This window comes from Populus euphratica, unplaced genomic scaffold (assembly GCF_000495115.2).
Source record: "Populus euphratica unplaced genomic scaffold, PopEup_1.0 scaffold389.1, whole genome shotgun sequence".
Classification (NCBI taxonomy): domain Eukaryota; kingdom Viridiplantae; phylum Streptophyta; class Magnoliopsida; order Malpighiales; family Salicaceae; genus Populus; species Populus euphratica.
The window spans coordinates 85823-102655 of NW_011500152.1; the positions used below are offsets into that span (position 1 = coordinate 85823).

Below are 16833 nucleotides of genomic sequence, written 5' to 3' on the forward strand. Positions count from 1 at the left end.
GGAGAAGGTCTATATAAAGCAACTTATGAGCTATAAAGTAAAGTGATATAAAGAAAATGTTTAAAATTTAAACAAAATCTTGTATAGATTAAAGCAAGTCTCAAGAGCTTGATATAATAGTCTTGATGATAATTTTTTGAAGAATAAATTTGTTAAATGCTTCTATAAATATGTTGTTTATACAATATGATGATCCACATACAAGAAATTAAATGAATTAGTTGACCAGTTCAAAAATAGTAACTAATTAAGCTAATGTAATACATTTACTATTTGGATTAAGATTTTCTTTGATTAGTTTAATTACTTATTTATCTAGGACTTGAGACCTATAAACAGACTTGTAATCAAAAGCATAATTTAGTGTTCTTCAAGAGGAATACACAAAAGAAAACATTTAATAATATTGTCTTTCTCTCAAATCTTCTTCTTATTCTTTAGTTTTACTCTTTTTTTTTGGTTATTCATAAACACCTACAACACCGAGTTTTCTCCCAACACCTTACATTTTTTAATTAAAAATATTTATCTCTCTTATATTTTATTTTTATGTTCTCAAATACAATATATATACATATTTATATATTATTTTAAACTAATTATCTATAATATTTTTTTAAGATATAAATTTCAAAGAAAGTTGAAATATAAAATGTGTACAACATGGTGTTATATTTAATTTTGAATAATCATTACATATCAGCTTCCAAATCAAAAAATTAGTAAATTAGTTTTTTTTTAGGTAAATATTTATATCTATAAATTACCAAACATACTAGAAAATTAGGTTGAATAATATATATCCACAAATTGATTTTCATTAAATTAAATTTATTTTTTAAATTAATTTCTCTTTAAACCTTTATAATCTCTTTTCACTTTAAATTAGAAGCGTTGTTGTAACAGAAGTGTATGTGTTATTTTGATGTATTTTTAAATAAAAAAATACTTTAAAAAGTAATTATTATCATAATTTTAAATATCTTATATATATATATATATAACTATGTTATTGTCAATCCAAAACATGCCATTTATGATGTCTTTAACTATCTTGTTCATGTGGCCTTATGTTATTTTATGATAAGACATCTATTAGTTTGATATATGTTAATTATCAATAGTTGATATTATAGGATAAATCAATAAACTTATTTAGGCAATTGGATTATAATTGATCATGCTTCATTAACTAATTATAATATCTTGTGAATATGAGACAGGGAATTATATCATAGATTTTAATGAATGGATAAATAATTGATTGTGTTCCATGATTTTATCATTAATTTTAAATTCAATAATATAGACCCAAATATAAATTAATAATAGTAATTTTTTTTACTTTTTGATAAAAAAAAAAAACAGTCTACATGTTCAAAAATCATTCATTAAATGGATAAATAATTGATTATATTCCATGATTTTATCATTAATTTTAAATTCAATAATATAGATCCAAATATAAATTAATAATAGTAAATTTTTTTACTTTTTGATAAAAATAAAAATAAACAGTCTACATGTTCAAAAATCATTCATTGTACATGAAATTAATTTAAGAAAATAAAGAATTGAAATGTTATTATAATGAAATTAAAAACCAATGTCAAGAATGGGATTCGAACCCATGCCCTTTCGGACCAGTACCTGAAACTGGCGCCTTAGACCAACTCGGCCATCTTGACATTCGTTGTTAGTTCGTGGCTCTTTTAGCTTATTAAATAATTATGTAAATGGGCTGCGCAGCCATTCCAACCTTCTTTGTGACTAGTGCTCGCAGCCCATATCTCAAAACCAACTTGGTTAAGCGTTTTTATTTACTTGATTTTCGGTAGGGGATATTGATCCATATTAACTCCAGCTTTTATTTGAAAATAAAATCTTAAAATAATATTATTTTTAATATATATATATATATATTCATTAACCCAGCACAAACCAAGCCTAATTATAACTCTTTAAAATTCCTGAATAGTCAAATCAAACAAAAAGTTTTTCTTCGTGCGATATTCATTTATGTTAAGGATTCTTAAATGTTTTTTATTTTAAATTGTATTAAAATAATATTTATTTTATTTTTAAAAATTATTTTTAATATTAATACATTTAAATAATTTAAAAATATTAATTTAAAAGAAAAAAATTAATTAAAAAAATTCAACATCACGCAATCAAAGGGAGGAAATATACGGCAGGTGGGGGTCCTTCTTTGGATTGTAGCTAACCTAACCAGGAGCTCGTATAACCCTTCTGCTAATGCCTTAAATGCTACAGAATTGACCGTGCACTATCAATACCATAAATTAGGTATAGTACATCATTCAAGAGTTTTTTCAAAAAAGTCTTTTTTTCCATTTATTTTTTTCAAAAAAGTCTTTTTTTCAAACGTAATAAATTCAATTTAATTAATGGGCTTTTTTATAAAAATTAATTAATTTTTGTCAGATTATTTTATTTTATTTTGATTTAATTTGGTTTTATCTAATTTTTTACTTTTACAAAATTAGAAATCAAAACCAAAACCTATCCGAACTTATTTTTAAAATATTTCAATTAAAATTATCTGAAATTTTCCAAAAACCATTTGATTTATTTTACTTTAAATTAATTTTTTGAATATTTGAATAATTCAGTCAATTTCATGATTTCTAGAGTGAGTGTATGTAACTTATTAGGGATGATAATAATTAATGGGAAATATGGCAGTAATAGGCCATATAGCTTAAATTGTTTTCAGTGAAAACAACATAAAAAAATTAAAAGATAGATATCTTGACAGTAATGGTTCACATTTATGTCTATGGCCCGCTCTATGCTTCACAAGAATTCTTATAATTTGCTTGTTTAACAGTGATGGTAACATTAATGGCGACATAGGAAAGGCTCCCCATGTAAAATTCATGTCTTAAAAAAATACGGCAATTCAATACTTTTCAGAGTTTAATCTATAAAGGGGTTACGATCACTAAATTATTGGATCAACCTAAGTGTTATTGGGTCAATCTAGGTATTTCATCTTGGATTTTATTTTTATTTTTAAATTTTGACCTCATCAGTTTTAAATCAGGTCAGTCAATGAATCAAATTGTTTAAATTAATATTAAAATTAATTTAAAATAAAAATTAATTTAAAATAAATTCTAGATTATTGATCTAATATATCAAGTTTAATAATTATAGAGTTTTCATATGACATGATTCAAATTGATAACTATCAATTTTGATTTTTTTTTCAATAGTTAGAGTATTCATGAATTAGTTTTTATACATTCTAAAGAAAAATCTTAATTTAATCCAAGCTAATTCTCTATTAAATAGGACAAAGGTATCCACAGAAGATTTATTTATAGTTTATTGCAAAGTACACTCAACTGCACACATTCTGTTTGGAAACCTAAAAATGGTTGCGGTTGTTCCATCAAGACATACGTGAGTTCATCTAGAAAGTGTTTGGTTTAAACACTAGCACACATGCTGTATGATCCATGTTTATGGTTCATCAATATGTTTTTTTGACAAAATATGCACGCAGATTAAGATCTTGTTAGGTCTTTTCTAGTTTCTTCTCGTCTTGTCAAATCACATTAGGGCTATGATGTGAATGCTATAAGATTGTCTCATTAGTGACAAAAAAATTATAATAGAGAGAGACGGTGTAGGGTTTTTAAATCTTGTTAGGTATTTAAATGTTTTTATCAAATTAAATGAAATTTTAGGTAGCGTAGGGTTATTTTTCGTGGGATCATAGAGAGAGACGGTGAGAATAAAATTACGTTTAGTTGAAAAAATAGAAATAAAATTATTTTCAAAATATTTTTGAAGGGAATTTTTATATTTTTAAAACATTAAGAATTAAAAAAAAACATGTTTTCATAGACAAATTATATCTATACTATCTTTGTAAAAAAAAAAACATGTTTTTATAGACAAATTATATCTATACTATCTTTGTATTTTTTTTTTCTAAAATAATAGTCAAACACGATCTTAAATAAAATACAAACAATCTTATCCTTATATGTTAGATTATTAATATAGATGATTTATTACATGATTTACCAATTAACTTAGTAGCAAGATTTTACTGATTTACAAGAAAATTTCTCATGTTATATTATAACAGGATCATAATTTTTTTATATATATAAAAAATTCAAATTCAAATTTAATGATTTCATTAAACTTAACTTGATAAGTTAAATTTAAATCTTCAAATCATATGTTTTATATAACATGAGTTTTAAATTAAATTATATTATAGCTCCTTTAATATGATACATTTAATTTAAAATGTTAAAAAAACTTAAATAATTAGTAAAAATATAGTTTGATTTTAATTTTTTTAACATAATATATTTTCTTAAAAAATACTGAGAAAATAATATATTAAATCAACTTGGATTGTGAACTTCACCAAGTTTAATATTTTTATTTTATTTAAATATTTTTATTTTATTACATGATAAAAATAAATATTTATAAAATCTAGCACTAGCTTAATATTGAGAAATTTTTTTAAGACCATGATAACCTTTTAAAAATTAAGTTGAAATAAATCATAAGATTTAATTCTTAATAATTATATCTTTTTATAAAAGCTTAAAAAACAAGCATCAATCCAAAATTGGTATATTTTTATAAAATTAAGATAATTTTATAAAAATTAAATTAATATAAATCATAAAGTCCAATTCATAATAATTATATTTATTTTCGGAACTAATTTTATTTAAAAATATGATAAATCATTTTTTATTTAATTGCATGATAGTTAAAAAATAGAAAATCGTAGAATGAGTATTAACTCAATATTGTTATGTTTTTCTAAAATTATGATAATTCCATATAAAAAACCTAAAATAAATAATAAAATCAAATTCCTAATAAACCTAACATAAAAATATAAAAATTCTTAAAAAAATATATTTATGTTTTAATTACATAAAATGCAAGTGAGGAGGGGAAGAGTGACTTCACCTCATCAATTCATTCTTATTAATTTCTTAAAAGATATTAGATATATTAAAAGTTGTATTTTATTATATTAATATATAAAATTTATTATAAAAAATTTGAGGATATTTAATTTTCAAATTCCTCAAAATTAAAAAAAAATCATATTTAATTAAAATCTAAAATAATTTTGGATAGTTTTATCATCTATACTCAAATCTATTAGATAAATACTTTATTTCTATAATCGAATGAACTTTTTTTTTCTTCACCATATAACTCTAATCAAAACGGAACTAGATTAAAAAAGTTATAAATTTTATATTTTTATTTATCTATTTTGAAAAATAATATTCAAAATCGAATAATAATATTCTTTTATGGTGAAAAAATGGGTATATTTATAGTATATTCAATGAAAAAAATTATATATTTTTAAAGAAACTTAACCACCGAAGTCAAAATTTATAATTCATGAATCAATGACACTAATCAAATAGATTGAATATTCTATGGTCAACATTTACACATTAAAATTAAATTTTTCTTTACAATCATGCTAAAAACAAACCATCCGATGTATATTTTTTTTTTTAAAAAAAATGTCTATTGACTCGACAAAAGCAAAAAAAAAAATGTCTATTGACTCGACAAAAGCCCAAAATAGAAATAGAAATAAAAATAAAACAACAAGAAAACGAACAATCTGTATTTATCACATTATTAATATAATTAGCTCATTAATTACATAGCCTAAACGGCTAAAACTAGACATAGAGAGACACTCTGAACAAAAAAGAAAGAAAATAAATAAAAAAAAGCTCCCCCCCTCTCTGCCTGTCCCCTGCCGCGACTCTCTGTCGTTTGCTTCTCTTTCTAAAATCGCTTGATTTTTCAAGAAAACAAACGCCATTGTTAAATAATTTATTTTTCTTAATATCCCACCAGATCCATTTCGCTATTCAATTTCGTGATTTGATCTTCGGAAGCCATAAGAAGGCACTTCTTTCTTATTCTCTTTGTTGGCTCTTTTTTGTTCAATGTTAATTTTTGCTGTGCTTCATTAATTAGTAGTTGCTTAAAGAATTTAGGATTCTTCATTTTTTGTTAAGCTTCCATCTGGGGTCTCAATAAAATTCGAAAACGTGGTGGAAAATCGCATTTTTGATGTTATTACATGATCTGTAATTTGTTGTAATGTTGTTTTTTGGGTTCAATTTGGTCTAATCCTTATTGGATTTTTGTTTAAATTTAAGGTGATCGTGTTTACAGCTTAGTTTTGCATGTTTTGTGTTGCTGTAATGACTGCTTTTGTTGACTATGAACATCACTGTGCATAAAAATGTTGACTTTATGTGCAGCTTGTAGTGCTTATTGTTTACAATTTGACAGGATTGGAAAAAATCACGGCGCTTGTCTGTGGAGTCTTTAACATTGAAATTACCTGTCTATGTAGTCTTTAAAGGTTGATTGAGTGGAATTTTTGTTTTGGATTTCTTACAATGTTTTGAGTTTTACAGTTGTTGGGTTGTGTGCTTCTTGTTTGATATGTAGTTATCGGCCTCTGTAGTCCAGAGGTTTTCTTTCTTCCTTGCTCTTCCTTATGGATCTTAGGCTTGTCTAGTGCATAATTGTATGGTTAATGAGATCATCAAGCTTTGATTGTATACAATGACAATTGGTTCATTTGTGCTAGCCATGTATTTATGGCTTCAGACGAATGGAAGCAGTAAGTTTTTGTAGAGCAATAATGTAAATAATTCTATGGCTATTTAGAAAACATAATGTAGAAGAGAAGTAGGTACCAGGAGACAGTAACCTTTGAGTGACGAGTAACAAGAGTATCCTTAGGTTTCTTCAGGGAAGAATTGCAACTTGTCCAAAAAGATGACATTAATTCTCTCTTTTGATTTGATTTTTATTTTTTTACCCGTTTTCTTCTGATTTCCATATGTCATATCTGTGGTTAAGATGGTGTTACGAGATCATAATGTGTTAACTCCATGAAAATTTTATTGGGTAGATTGCTGGAAGGATCTGGCCACAACTGTGTGGTCCTGTGGTGAGCTTAGAAGCACGAAACTGGAGGTGAGATGCGGTTGGATTAATATAGAGGGAGAAAGGCTGTTAATGGAGTCAAACAAGGGATAGAGGAGAAAGGAACCCCTTGTTATGAAAAAATTATGGCCAATGGAGTTAGCTTAATGCCGGAAGAGAAAGTGTTGCTTTAAATTCTCTAGCTTCTGGCTCCATTACACTTGATCTTCTTCTCTTTACTTTCTTTTTATAGGGGTACATTATCTTAAACTATGGTAAATTAGATGCTGATGCTTTCTTGATAATGCAGGGACTGTAATTCTGATTTTGAAGAGCAATACTGGATTCCACTAAGAAAAAGCACCTGGTAGAATTACACAAGTGGCAGGAAGCAGAGGATGGAGTAGATGTTACTACTTCCTACACTCTCATGAGGCCCGCCAACTTTAGCTTCAGAAGATAGATATTTCCTTGGGTGCCAACATGTTCTATTTAATTACTTAACTGTTGCCCTTGTCCTATTATATTCCTTCCCTGCCTTTCAAGTTTCCTTTGTATTCTGCCCTCATTTTTGGATATTCTAATTCCATTTCCTCGTCTTGTATAGGGGAGCTTTTGATCCTCCTTAGGTAAATATATAAGCTCCCCTGAAAAGATCTGCACTTCAGAAGGCTAGTCATTATTGATATGCTTCTGTAGATTGGCAATTCTGTAAAAGCTGAAAGATGGCCTTTTACTCTGAGGATGACAAAGCAGATGATTACCTTTTTAAGATTGTTTTAATTGGTGACTCGGCTGTTGGGAAATCAAATTTGCTTGCAAGATTTGCTAGAAATGAATTTTACCCTAGTTCAAAGTCAACAATAGGGGTAGAGTTCCAAACCCAAAAGATGGATATTAACGGAAAGGAAATTAAAGCACAGATCTGGGACACAGCAGGTCAGGAGAGATTTCGGGCTGTAACTTCTGCATACTACAGAGGTGCAGTTGGAGCTCTACTGGTTTATGACATCTGTAGGCGCCAGACATTTGACAGCATTGGCAAATGGCTTAACGAACTTCAAAGTAAGTTTCATAGCAACATTGGCTGGATATTTGGATCTTGTTATCTTTCCTGTACAGATTGATGTTTGGTTTGACCACTATTTGGTGATAGTACTCTTAAATTATGATTATGACGAGCTTTGCATAATGATTTGTTGTTTGAACCTCTATGACGACAACAGTTATTTTGGTACTTTTCCGTTCAAATGGAAGATTGATTTTTGATTGGTTTTCATATGCACAGCTCATTCTGACATGAATGTAGTAACAATTCTTGTCGGGAATAAATCTGATCTAAAGGATGCCAGAGAGGTATCGACAGCAGAAGGCAAGGCCTTGGCAGAGGCGCAGGGTTTGTTCTTCATGGAAACTTCAGCGCTCGATTCCTCCAATGTTGCTGCTGCCTTTCAGACAGTTGTTAAAGAGATCTTCAATATATTAAGCAGGAAAGTTATGATGTCGCAAGAACTCAATAAACCAGGTGCTCCCGAGCTGGGAAATGGGAAGACCGTGGTTCTAAAGGGAGATGGGGATCAAGAAGGTAATGCAGGGACTAAAAAAGGATGGTGTTGTTCATCTTAGCAATCAAACGATGCCCAATTACTTCTTTTTGCTTGTTTCTTTGACCATAGTCTGAATTTGCCACTCATGTTCCATCCCAACTTCTTCTCCATCTGTTCAGTTCCCTCATTTTGGTCTATCTAGCAGAATGCTTTTTACTTGCTTCTCTAAACTAATGATGGTTCAAGAAGTTAAATTGAAGTAGCGAATGTAAATTGCAAAAGAATTACTACATCATACATGACAGCTCCTGTCTTCAATTTTTTTTTCCCTGACCTCAACCTTGGTTTCATGACATGATTTAGCTCCTGTTGTCTTAGTGGATTTCGGTTCAATTTTTTTTTAAATAATATTTTTTATATATTTTCAAATCATTTTAATATTAAAAAATAAAAAACATTATCTTAATTTAATTCCATGACAACTCTTGTTCTGGGCTTGGTCCGTTTTCATGTGTGTTGGCTCGACCTCACATCAGGACAAGATGTTATAACTTGACATTTCAGTACCAGGTTTCATATCAATGAAATACCGGTCTCGTGCTTGGTTGCTTTATGACTTGCTTAGAAAAAGAAAAATATCGTTTTTTGAAAATAAAATCTATTAACTCAATGATTCGAGAAAAAATCTAACAAGCTCTAAAAACAAGGGCGGTGAGAGTTAGATTTAAAAAAAAAAAACAAAATAAAATTAAAATAAAAAAAATATCCAAGGACGGTTCCGTCTTCGTGGAACAACATCACTTGAAACAGCGATGGTTCAACTGCTCATGCTGCCACTCAACATGTCGGAGAAAGAATACACCACCCAGATTCCAGCCCTTAGGAAAAAGAAAAGAAAAGGAGCGCACGTGTTGAAACAGCGATGGTTCAACTGCTCACGCTGCCACTCAACATGTCGGAGAAAGAATATTCCAAACGACGGCGTATGTTAAGCAGATCAGAGCGCACTCATTAAACGACACGTCGTCAAGTCCCTTCCCTATTATATACAACACAACAGCAGTTATTTCTCTAGCCACGCCTGCCTGAATAATTCTTTCTTAAAAAAGATTAAAAAAATGGGGAGATTATACATAGAGACGGTGCAGAATAGCGGCGGAGAAGGAGGAGAAGGAAGAGTAAGGAAGATCTTCAAGTGCAAGTGGTGTAAAGTAGAATTCGCCTCTTATTACGATATCCTCTCCAAAGATTTTCAAGGCCGGTTTGGCCGTGCTTATCTCTTCAGAAACGTGTATATCTTCTCTTCTCCTCTCCATTATTTTTTTTTAATTATTTGGATGATTTTTAATTATTTATTTTAAAAAATTTGATAAATTGATGATATGGGGGATGCAGGGTGAATATTTCGCTCGGACCCAGCGAAGAGCGATTGCTAGTGAGTGGATGGCATACCGTTTGTGATATTTATTGTACTTCTTGCCAGCAAATTTTAGGTTGGAAATATGTGAGTATTTTTTAATTTATGTTCATTTTATTTTATTTATATTTCGCTAGGCTGTGATTAAGCTGTTGATCAGTATTAATTTATGGATTCTTAGTTGATTGATTTTAATGGAATCAAGAGAGATACTTGCCAGCAGCATTTGATCATGGGGAAGTTGATGCAGCAACAGTCTGTTAGTTGCTTCCAAAAGCTTAGACGGATGGTCTTGGGCAAATTTATTCTCATATCCCACTAGATCTTAGTTGGAAATTAAATGGGGGTTTTGTGTGGGTTATCTTATCGTGGATCCCTAGTGGCTTTGTGCGGGCTGCCTATCGTTTGTCCCAACACCTAGGATTTCCATACCAAGAGGAAGAGGATGCTCAGGCATAAGAAGTAATGGCCTAGGTTTGTTTTGATTTTCAAAATAAAACCTTCTTTAATAGCAATCCCCATCTCCTCCATGGATAGGTAGCAATGCATGATAAAATGTGGTTTGATAGAGAATGTTTGTATTTATATATCCTTGTATGACAATTTCTCATTTGGTTGATGATAATGCACCTCAGAATTCAGATTCCGCTAGTTCTGTTTCGGGAGCCCTGTTTTTCTTACATTGATCCTTGTTGATGGTAATGATTGTAGGAGAAAGCTTATGAAGAGAGCCAGAAGTACAAGGAAGGGATGTACATTTTGGAAAAGGAACGGATGTTGAAGGAGGGCTGGTGATGTTTTGAAAAGTAAGCATAGAGTTATTGGTAAGCATTAGTAAGAAATAGAATTTGTAAGAGGGGCATGTAACTGCTCTGCATCTTTGAGTAAGTTCTTGGATTTTTGAACAACTCGATACTAGAACATGTAATTTGAACTCCGAATTATCTATCAATGAACACTCTTATTGTGTTTGTATCACTTTCTTGTTTTTCTTTGCCTATAATATTCGTGTTTCAGGTTAAAGATGTAGAGCTCAATTCAGTGTAATTTGTGACATCTAAAGACAGGGAACATGGTTGTTAATCCCACCAAAATCCATCCAAGCAAGAGCAAGATACATGTAATGGAATGCAGGTTGGGCTTCTATCTTGAAAATTACCCTTCGAACTATTCCTGTCCTATAGTTTTTACTAGTCACGGTGACAGCAGTGGGCCGGATCAGAAGTCAATTTCAGCTATGGGTTTGAAAATGTGGCCTGTATGTTTAATAAAGTTATACTTAATAATTATATGTGATAATAAATGGTAAAAAAAGTCAGTGATGATAAACAAAGACTGGACCGGATGTTAAGCGATGGATACAGATAAAAAAACATATGATCTCAAGTTTTGTCGTGCTATTTAACATTATTTAATTATATCAATATTGTTTTTTTTAAATAAAATAAAAATTTGAATCAAAAGCCCTAGCCTCACATTCAACTATATTGGGGTTGGCTCGGCATGATATTCTCAACCCAATGGTTATAATTACTACATCTTGACTCATTTAACACTTGATACATCTAAAATAAAAAATAACAAAATTAAGTTGTGATTGTTTTAACCTTTATCTAACTTAATTGAAATGATGAATTGTCCAAGGTTAAAATTAAAAGAAAAAATTTTTGAGAATGAAATGAAAAGACAATAATATATTATATTGATAAAAGTTAATATATGAAATTTATGACCAAGTTATCAAATGTAATAACCTTAGAAAAAAATAAAAAAAATTTATAAATATAAACCTCCGGTTATAATTTTTCTATATTAGTAAAATATGAGAAATTAACTTGATAGTAAAGTGGGTAAATTAAATTAAGAAAAAAATTTAATTAATGAAATGAAAAGGGTGTATATGACTAAATTATTAGAAAGAAAAATTTTATGGAGGTAAAATGAATATGTAAGACTAAGAGGGGTTAATGTGCAAATAACAAAAGATTAGGGGTTAGTATACAAATGATTAAAAAAATAAGGGTCAAAATAAAATTAATAAGAGGATGGCTCTATAAATATCCTTGCATTCTTTCTCTTTTGTCATGGACTTGCAAGAATAAGAGAGGGGTTAGGGTTTTTTGATTTCTTATTCTCATTTATTAATGAAATCTTCACCAAAAAGTTAATTTAGAGTGATTAAAAGAGTCAATAAGTAATTAAAAAGAGATATTTGGGTGGTTTAGAGAGTTGAAAAGAAGCTCGTAAGAAAATATATTAATGACATAAAACTTAGACAGGTAAATCTTGTCTACCATTGGATTATGATGAGTTCTAGGTATATTGTTTGACTTAATGTCCTATACATTCTTATAGGGGGGCTTTCATTATTAGTCTCAATTAGAGAGATATCACTGAAAAAAATTTCTGAAAAAAACACTTATGAACAATTTTATTAGTCGACTGTTTTCTCTTCCTTTCACTGTTGGATTGGGCTGAAATATGAATATACTGTTTGTCCAGATGTGATCAAAATTCAAAACAGTGGAGATAAGAAAAAATCTATGAACAAAAAATCTTATTGAATTGTAGGTCTATAATTTTTAAATCAGTTAGGTTAAACCTTATTTTCTAGTAATGTAATTATTGGATGAAGATGATATTTGAATATGTTATACTTATTATGATAACATGTGATTTGATTGTTGGGAGTGTCTTGAATATTATTCTTATATTAGTTATGGTTGTTTTAAATGACAGGCAGAATTGGTTTTGTATGAACCTGAAATGAGCTAGCTGTTTTGAGAAATGGCTAGACTAATTCAAAAAATAATTAAATTGTTTTTCAACATGGTGAGATCGTTTTGGTTGCTGCTTAATTTTAACTTGATTATATGTTGTGGTCTTTTCTTAGGTTTCTTTGGTTCTTTTAGGGTGGTTACAAATAGAATTTAAAATGTTGTTCTTCATGAAAGTTGTAGGTATAGATGGTACCTTTCAAATAAAACTAACATTGCTTAATTTGGAGTTATATAGCTCCAAATATGATCTAGAATTTAAGTGAAGGTCTAAATCAATGAAAATCTAGATATGTTTCATATGCTATTATGATTGTTTAATTTGAACCTTAAAAATATTTAATTTAGAATTGATTTATCTATAAAGGTTGTAGGTATAAGAGTTATCTTTCAAATGAAATTAACCTTAATTTAATTAGAGCTACGCAACTCTAAATATGACTTGAAAACTGAAGGAATGTCAAAATTAATCTTTGTCGAACAAATTTCATTAAGTATGATAACAGGTAAATCTGAGTATGTTAAAGGTATAATTAAGTTTCTTGCCATCTAGTAAAGTTGTAGATTAATAATCTTATATTTAAAAAGTCAATCCAAGTTCAAAACTGAGGTCTATAACTCTATTTATAAATAAAATACAAAACAATGCTCTTGAGTAAAAAGATGGGGATAGAAAGTGTAATGAGAAAATTTGTTGAAGGTGAATGAATTCTTAGTAATGGACTTTTGTGAATGAAAATTTAATGATATAAGAATTTACATTATGGTAAAGTCATGAAAAGTCATGAAGTGATACTTATAGTACCTCTTAATCCAAAATAAAAAAGGTGTCTAAAACAGATTTGTCTATAGTTATGTCTAAAGCAGATTTGTCTATAGTTAGAGAAGGCTTGTTTAGATAGAGAAGCAAGTTAGTTCTCTACACTTTATTAATTATGTTATATTTAGAATTATTAAAACATCATTGTTAGATTTTTTTTATATTCAATTATATTATTATCTGATATAAGATTGTTTCCATGTTCTGGTTTAGATGACTAGTTCTTAGTTTAAAAATTAGTGCCATGTTTTAGGATGGATGACTAGTTCCTCGACTTAAGAACTAATACCTTATTCTCGACTATGAAAATAGATATCCTAAATATAATTAATGCCTTATTTCTAGGCAATAAAAAGCTTACCCTGAACGAGGGTCTCTTACCTGGGTCTGGGTTAAGGGATTGTTTTAATTTATATAAAGAAAGGATAAAGATGAATTAAGTTAATCATTAACTTAATTCTTAATGGATGTGTATACTTTAAGTTATTCCATAAGTTTATTATATTACATTGAAAAACATTTAAGGAATATTAATTAATGGTATACAAAAATAACTCTAAAAGTTGTAATATATATATAAGAAGTTGAGCAATGACTGCATGTATTTATAGAGGACATTATAACCATATTGATGATGACTAAGGTTTTGTGATGAAACTTAGTATCGTTATAATGATGACTAAGGGTATATGATGAAACTTAGCATCACGATGATGGTGATTAAGGTGGTATGTGAATTATACAAAATGATTGTAGTGTCAATAACTTAAGATGTATATAAATGATACTTAGTGATCTTAGTGTTGATAACTATGATGGTATGTAAATAATACTTGGCAATCAAGGTAATAATGGCTAAGGTGTTCCTATGACTCTAATACTTAATCACCAAGGGATGGTAACTAAGGATAGTGCATATTAGTATACTTAGTCCCTAGAGGCGTGTAAGTAAGGTCACGATTTAAATGATTATATAGTCATTGAAATGATTAAAGCAAACTTATGGTGTTAATACTTAGCTGTTATAGTATAGGTAATTAAGGATACAACATATTTGGACACTTAATCCTAGAGGAAGGTGACTAAGGTTACGGTGCAAATGAGTACGAGGTCACCATAAGGTTAATGAATATGGTGGAGACTATGATATTAATAATGTCAATATGTAATTGTCAAAATATTGATCATGAAAAAGATACATTTTTAGTTATTAAATCAACATTGATATTATGAATTGTTGAGGATACCAATGAATAAGAAAATCAATTATGGTTTATCAAGAATAATGATGATTACGGAAATAAATTATGAATTATCAAGAATAACAATGGTTAAAGATATATTTACGATAAGGGGATAATTTATGACCAAGAAGGAATGAATCTTTTATATGAAATCTACTTGATTTTCATTATAAAAGAATGATGAGTAGAGAACAATTATTAAGTGAGAATAATTGCATGTGAGATTAATATTGAAATGATTATAATACACTAACTTATTTAAAAGAATGAAAACTGTGATATTCTTATATTATCCCATCTTGTTTTAGAATTAAATGATATGATTAATGATGTTATCAAAGAACTTTCTTTATTTAATTATTAGTTATTAAAGGTTTTAGTCGCATCGTTAGCATGTTCTTAGATCATTTTATCTTTCTTGTATATTTCCCTATGTAGCATACGTGAATAATATTAGGTTTTTGTAATAGCTTTCTTTACATGTATGGACTTAGTTATGTATAAATTAAACAATTTATGTGCATGTACTGAAATAACATATCTTGAAAAGAATAGTATATTTGTTGTTCTTGAAGATAATTGATAAGTGTTAGTGGTGACTTATGAGATGGATGAACTAAACATATATGTTCTGATAATTATACAAAAAACAAGTTAAAACTCCGAGAATGGATGTAAAAAATTAGATTTGTTACAATGAAGTTTAATTTTTAATTAATTTAATATTAAAAGATAAAATTAAAAATAAAATATTTAATTAAAAAATAATAAGATAAAAATCCTGAGTCAACTTAAATTATTTATAAGATCATCAACTATTCGTGTATGTATGTGTGTAGAGGCTATTAGAATTACAAAATTAAAATAAAATTAGATTATCAAACCAACATTATACAGACATGATTATAAGTTTATAAAAAAGTATATAGTCTTTAATTATTAGTACCTACCAACATATATAATAATCTTTATTGAAAACTAAACGTCATAGAGCTTTTTGTCTTGGTTTAACAGTAAGAATACTTTTTTTGAGCTGTACACCTTTCATGGTTTAATGGAGTTTTAATCTCATGTTTATCCAAATGAATCCTAATTTCCACAGAGATAAATCTTTACCTGCGTATAATAATAATAATAATAATCTCACAGCCTTCTTGAAATACTAACGTGGAGAGCAAATCCACCTAGCAATGAAGCTAATCCTCCAATGATAGAAAGGTATATGTATATATATATATATAGTCGTTTACATCAATATTGCCAACGTAAAAATTGTGATGAATTCATCGGAGGATCTTTCTTTAAAAGATGATAATTATATCCTTTTCTTGATTTTTTTGTTTTTAATTAAAGTATTATAGCAAGCCGGGAATTCTCAATAGAAATTGTGATTTGACTAGAGATTTTGATCATAAATCAATTGTTTGCACGGTGGGTCATCACCTAAAAAATTTAAATGGCATAAAATACTTGGAATATATTGTCTTAAAAAGCATTAAAACACCAATGAAACTTTAATTATCAACTAAAATCCAATGTTTTAACTTTTTAATTAAAAAAATTATCCATATACTTTATAATAATTATAAAAAAAATAAAAATATTCTTTTTCTCTTCTATTCTTGCAAGAAAGATGTGGAATTGTTTTATATCAACTTGTTAAAAAAAATTCTAATTTTAAATATGCAGGTAAATAAATAGATGAAATTTTTTTAAAATTATTATTTTTTAGAGATCTAGTTGTAAATATATATATATATATATAGTTTTTATTTCAATGCAAGTATCTAAAATCTACTTATATATTTTAAAAATTAAACAGGCTGAAAATATCAAGTTTTATATAAAATTATCCATGGTATTTTTTTAAAATATTTTAATTTAATAAATACCAATAACATTTACTTAGAAATAATTTAAAACAACCTATTAGAAATAATAATAAAACTATTATAAAATAATAAAATAACACGCATGCAGAGCATATACCAAAAACTTAGTATTATAAAAATAAGTATAAAGAATGATGTGGAGT

The 16833-nt window shown here is 28.1% G+C and overlaps 2 protein-coding genes and 1 non-coding gene across 3 annotated transcripts; 2 read left to right on the forward strand and 1 right to left on the reverse strand.

The window, feature by feature from the left end:
• Positions 1 to 1607: 1607 nt before the first annotated feature.
• Positions 1608 to 1688, reverse strand: TRNAL-CAG (transfer RNA leucine (anticodon CAG)). The gene has a single exon. It is a non-coding gene; the product is annotated as a tRNA-Leu (tRNA).
• Positions 1689 to 5718: 4030 nt separating this feature from the next.
• Positions 5719 to 8876, forward strand: LOC105110974 (ras-related protein RABA5a-like). Its single transcript, XM_011006192.1, has 3 exons — positions 5719 to 5955; positions 7304 to 8058; positions 8282 to 8876. Exons 2-3 carry the CDS (start codon positions 7719 to 7721, stop codon positions 8617 to 8619), a joined length of 678 nt encoding a protein of 225 aa, XP_011004494.1. The 5' UTR covers positions 5719 to 5955; positions 7304 to 7718; the 3' UTR covers positions 8620 to 8876.
• A 643-nt stretch (positions 8877 to 9519) lies between these two features.
• On the forward strand, positions 9520 to 10935 carry LOC105110976 (putative yippee-like protein Os10g0369500). The gene is made up of 3 exons (XM_011006193.1): positions 9520 to 9831; positions 9936 to 10044; positions 10669 to 10935. Exons 1-3 carry the CDS (start codon positions 9659 to 9661, stop codon positions 10750 to 10752), a joined length of 366 nt encoding a protein of 121 aa, XP_011004495.1. The 5' UTR covers positions 9520 to 9658; the 3' UTR covers positions 10753 to 10935.
• The last annotated feature ends 5898 nt before the right edge of the window (positions 10936 to 16833 follow it).

What these genes read in the sequence shown, in the direction of transcription:
- LOC105110974 (XM_011006192.1), top strand. Translation starts at nt 7,719, where the DNA reads ATGGCCTTTTACTCTGAGGATGACAAAGCAGATGATTACCTTTTTAAG. An exon ending in ATGGCTTAACGAACTTCAAA is followed by an intron (nt 8,059 to 8,281) that starts GTAAGTTTCATA and finishes TCATATGCACAG; the next exon opens with CTCATTCTGACATGAATGTA.
- LOC105110976 (XM_011006193.1), top strand. Translation starts at nt 9,659, where the DNA reads ATGGGGAGATTATACATAGAGACGGTGCAGAATAGCGGCGGAGAAGGA. An exon ending in GCTTATCTCTTCAGAAACGT is followed by an intron (nt 9,832 to 9,935) that starts GTATATCTTCTC and finishes TGGGGGATGCAG; the next exon opens with GGTGAATATTTCGCTCGGAC. An exon ending in AAATTTTAGGTTGGAAATAT is followed by an intron (nt 10,045 to 10,668) that starts GTGAGTATTTTT and finishes TAATGATTGTAG; the next exon opens with GAGAAAGCTTATGAAGAGAG.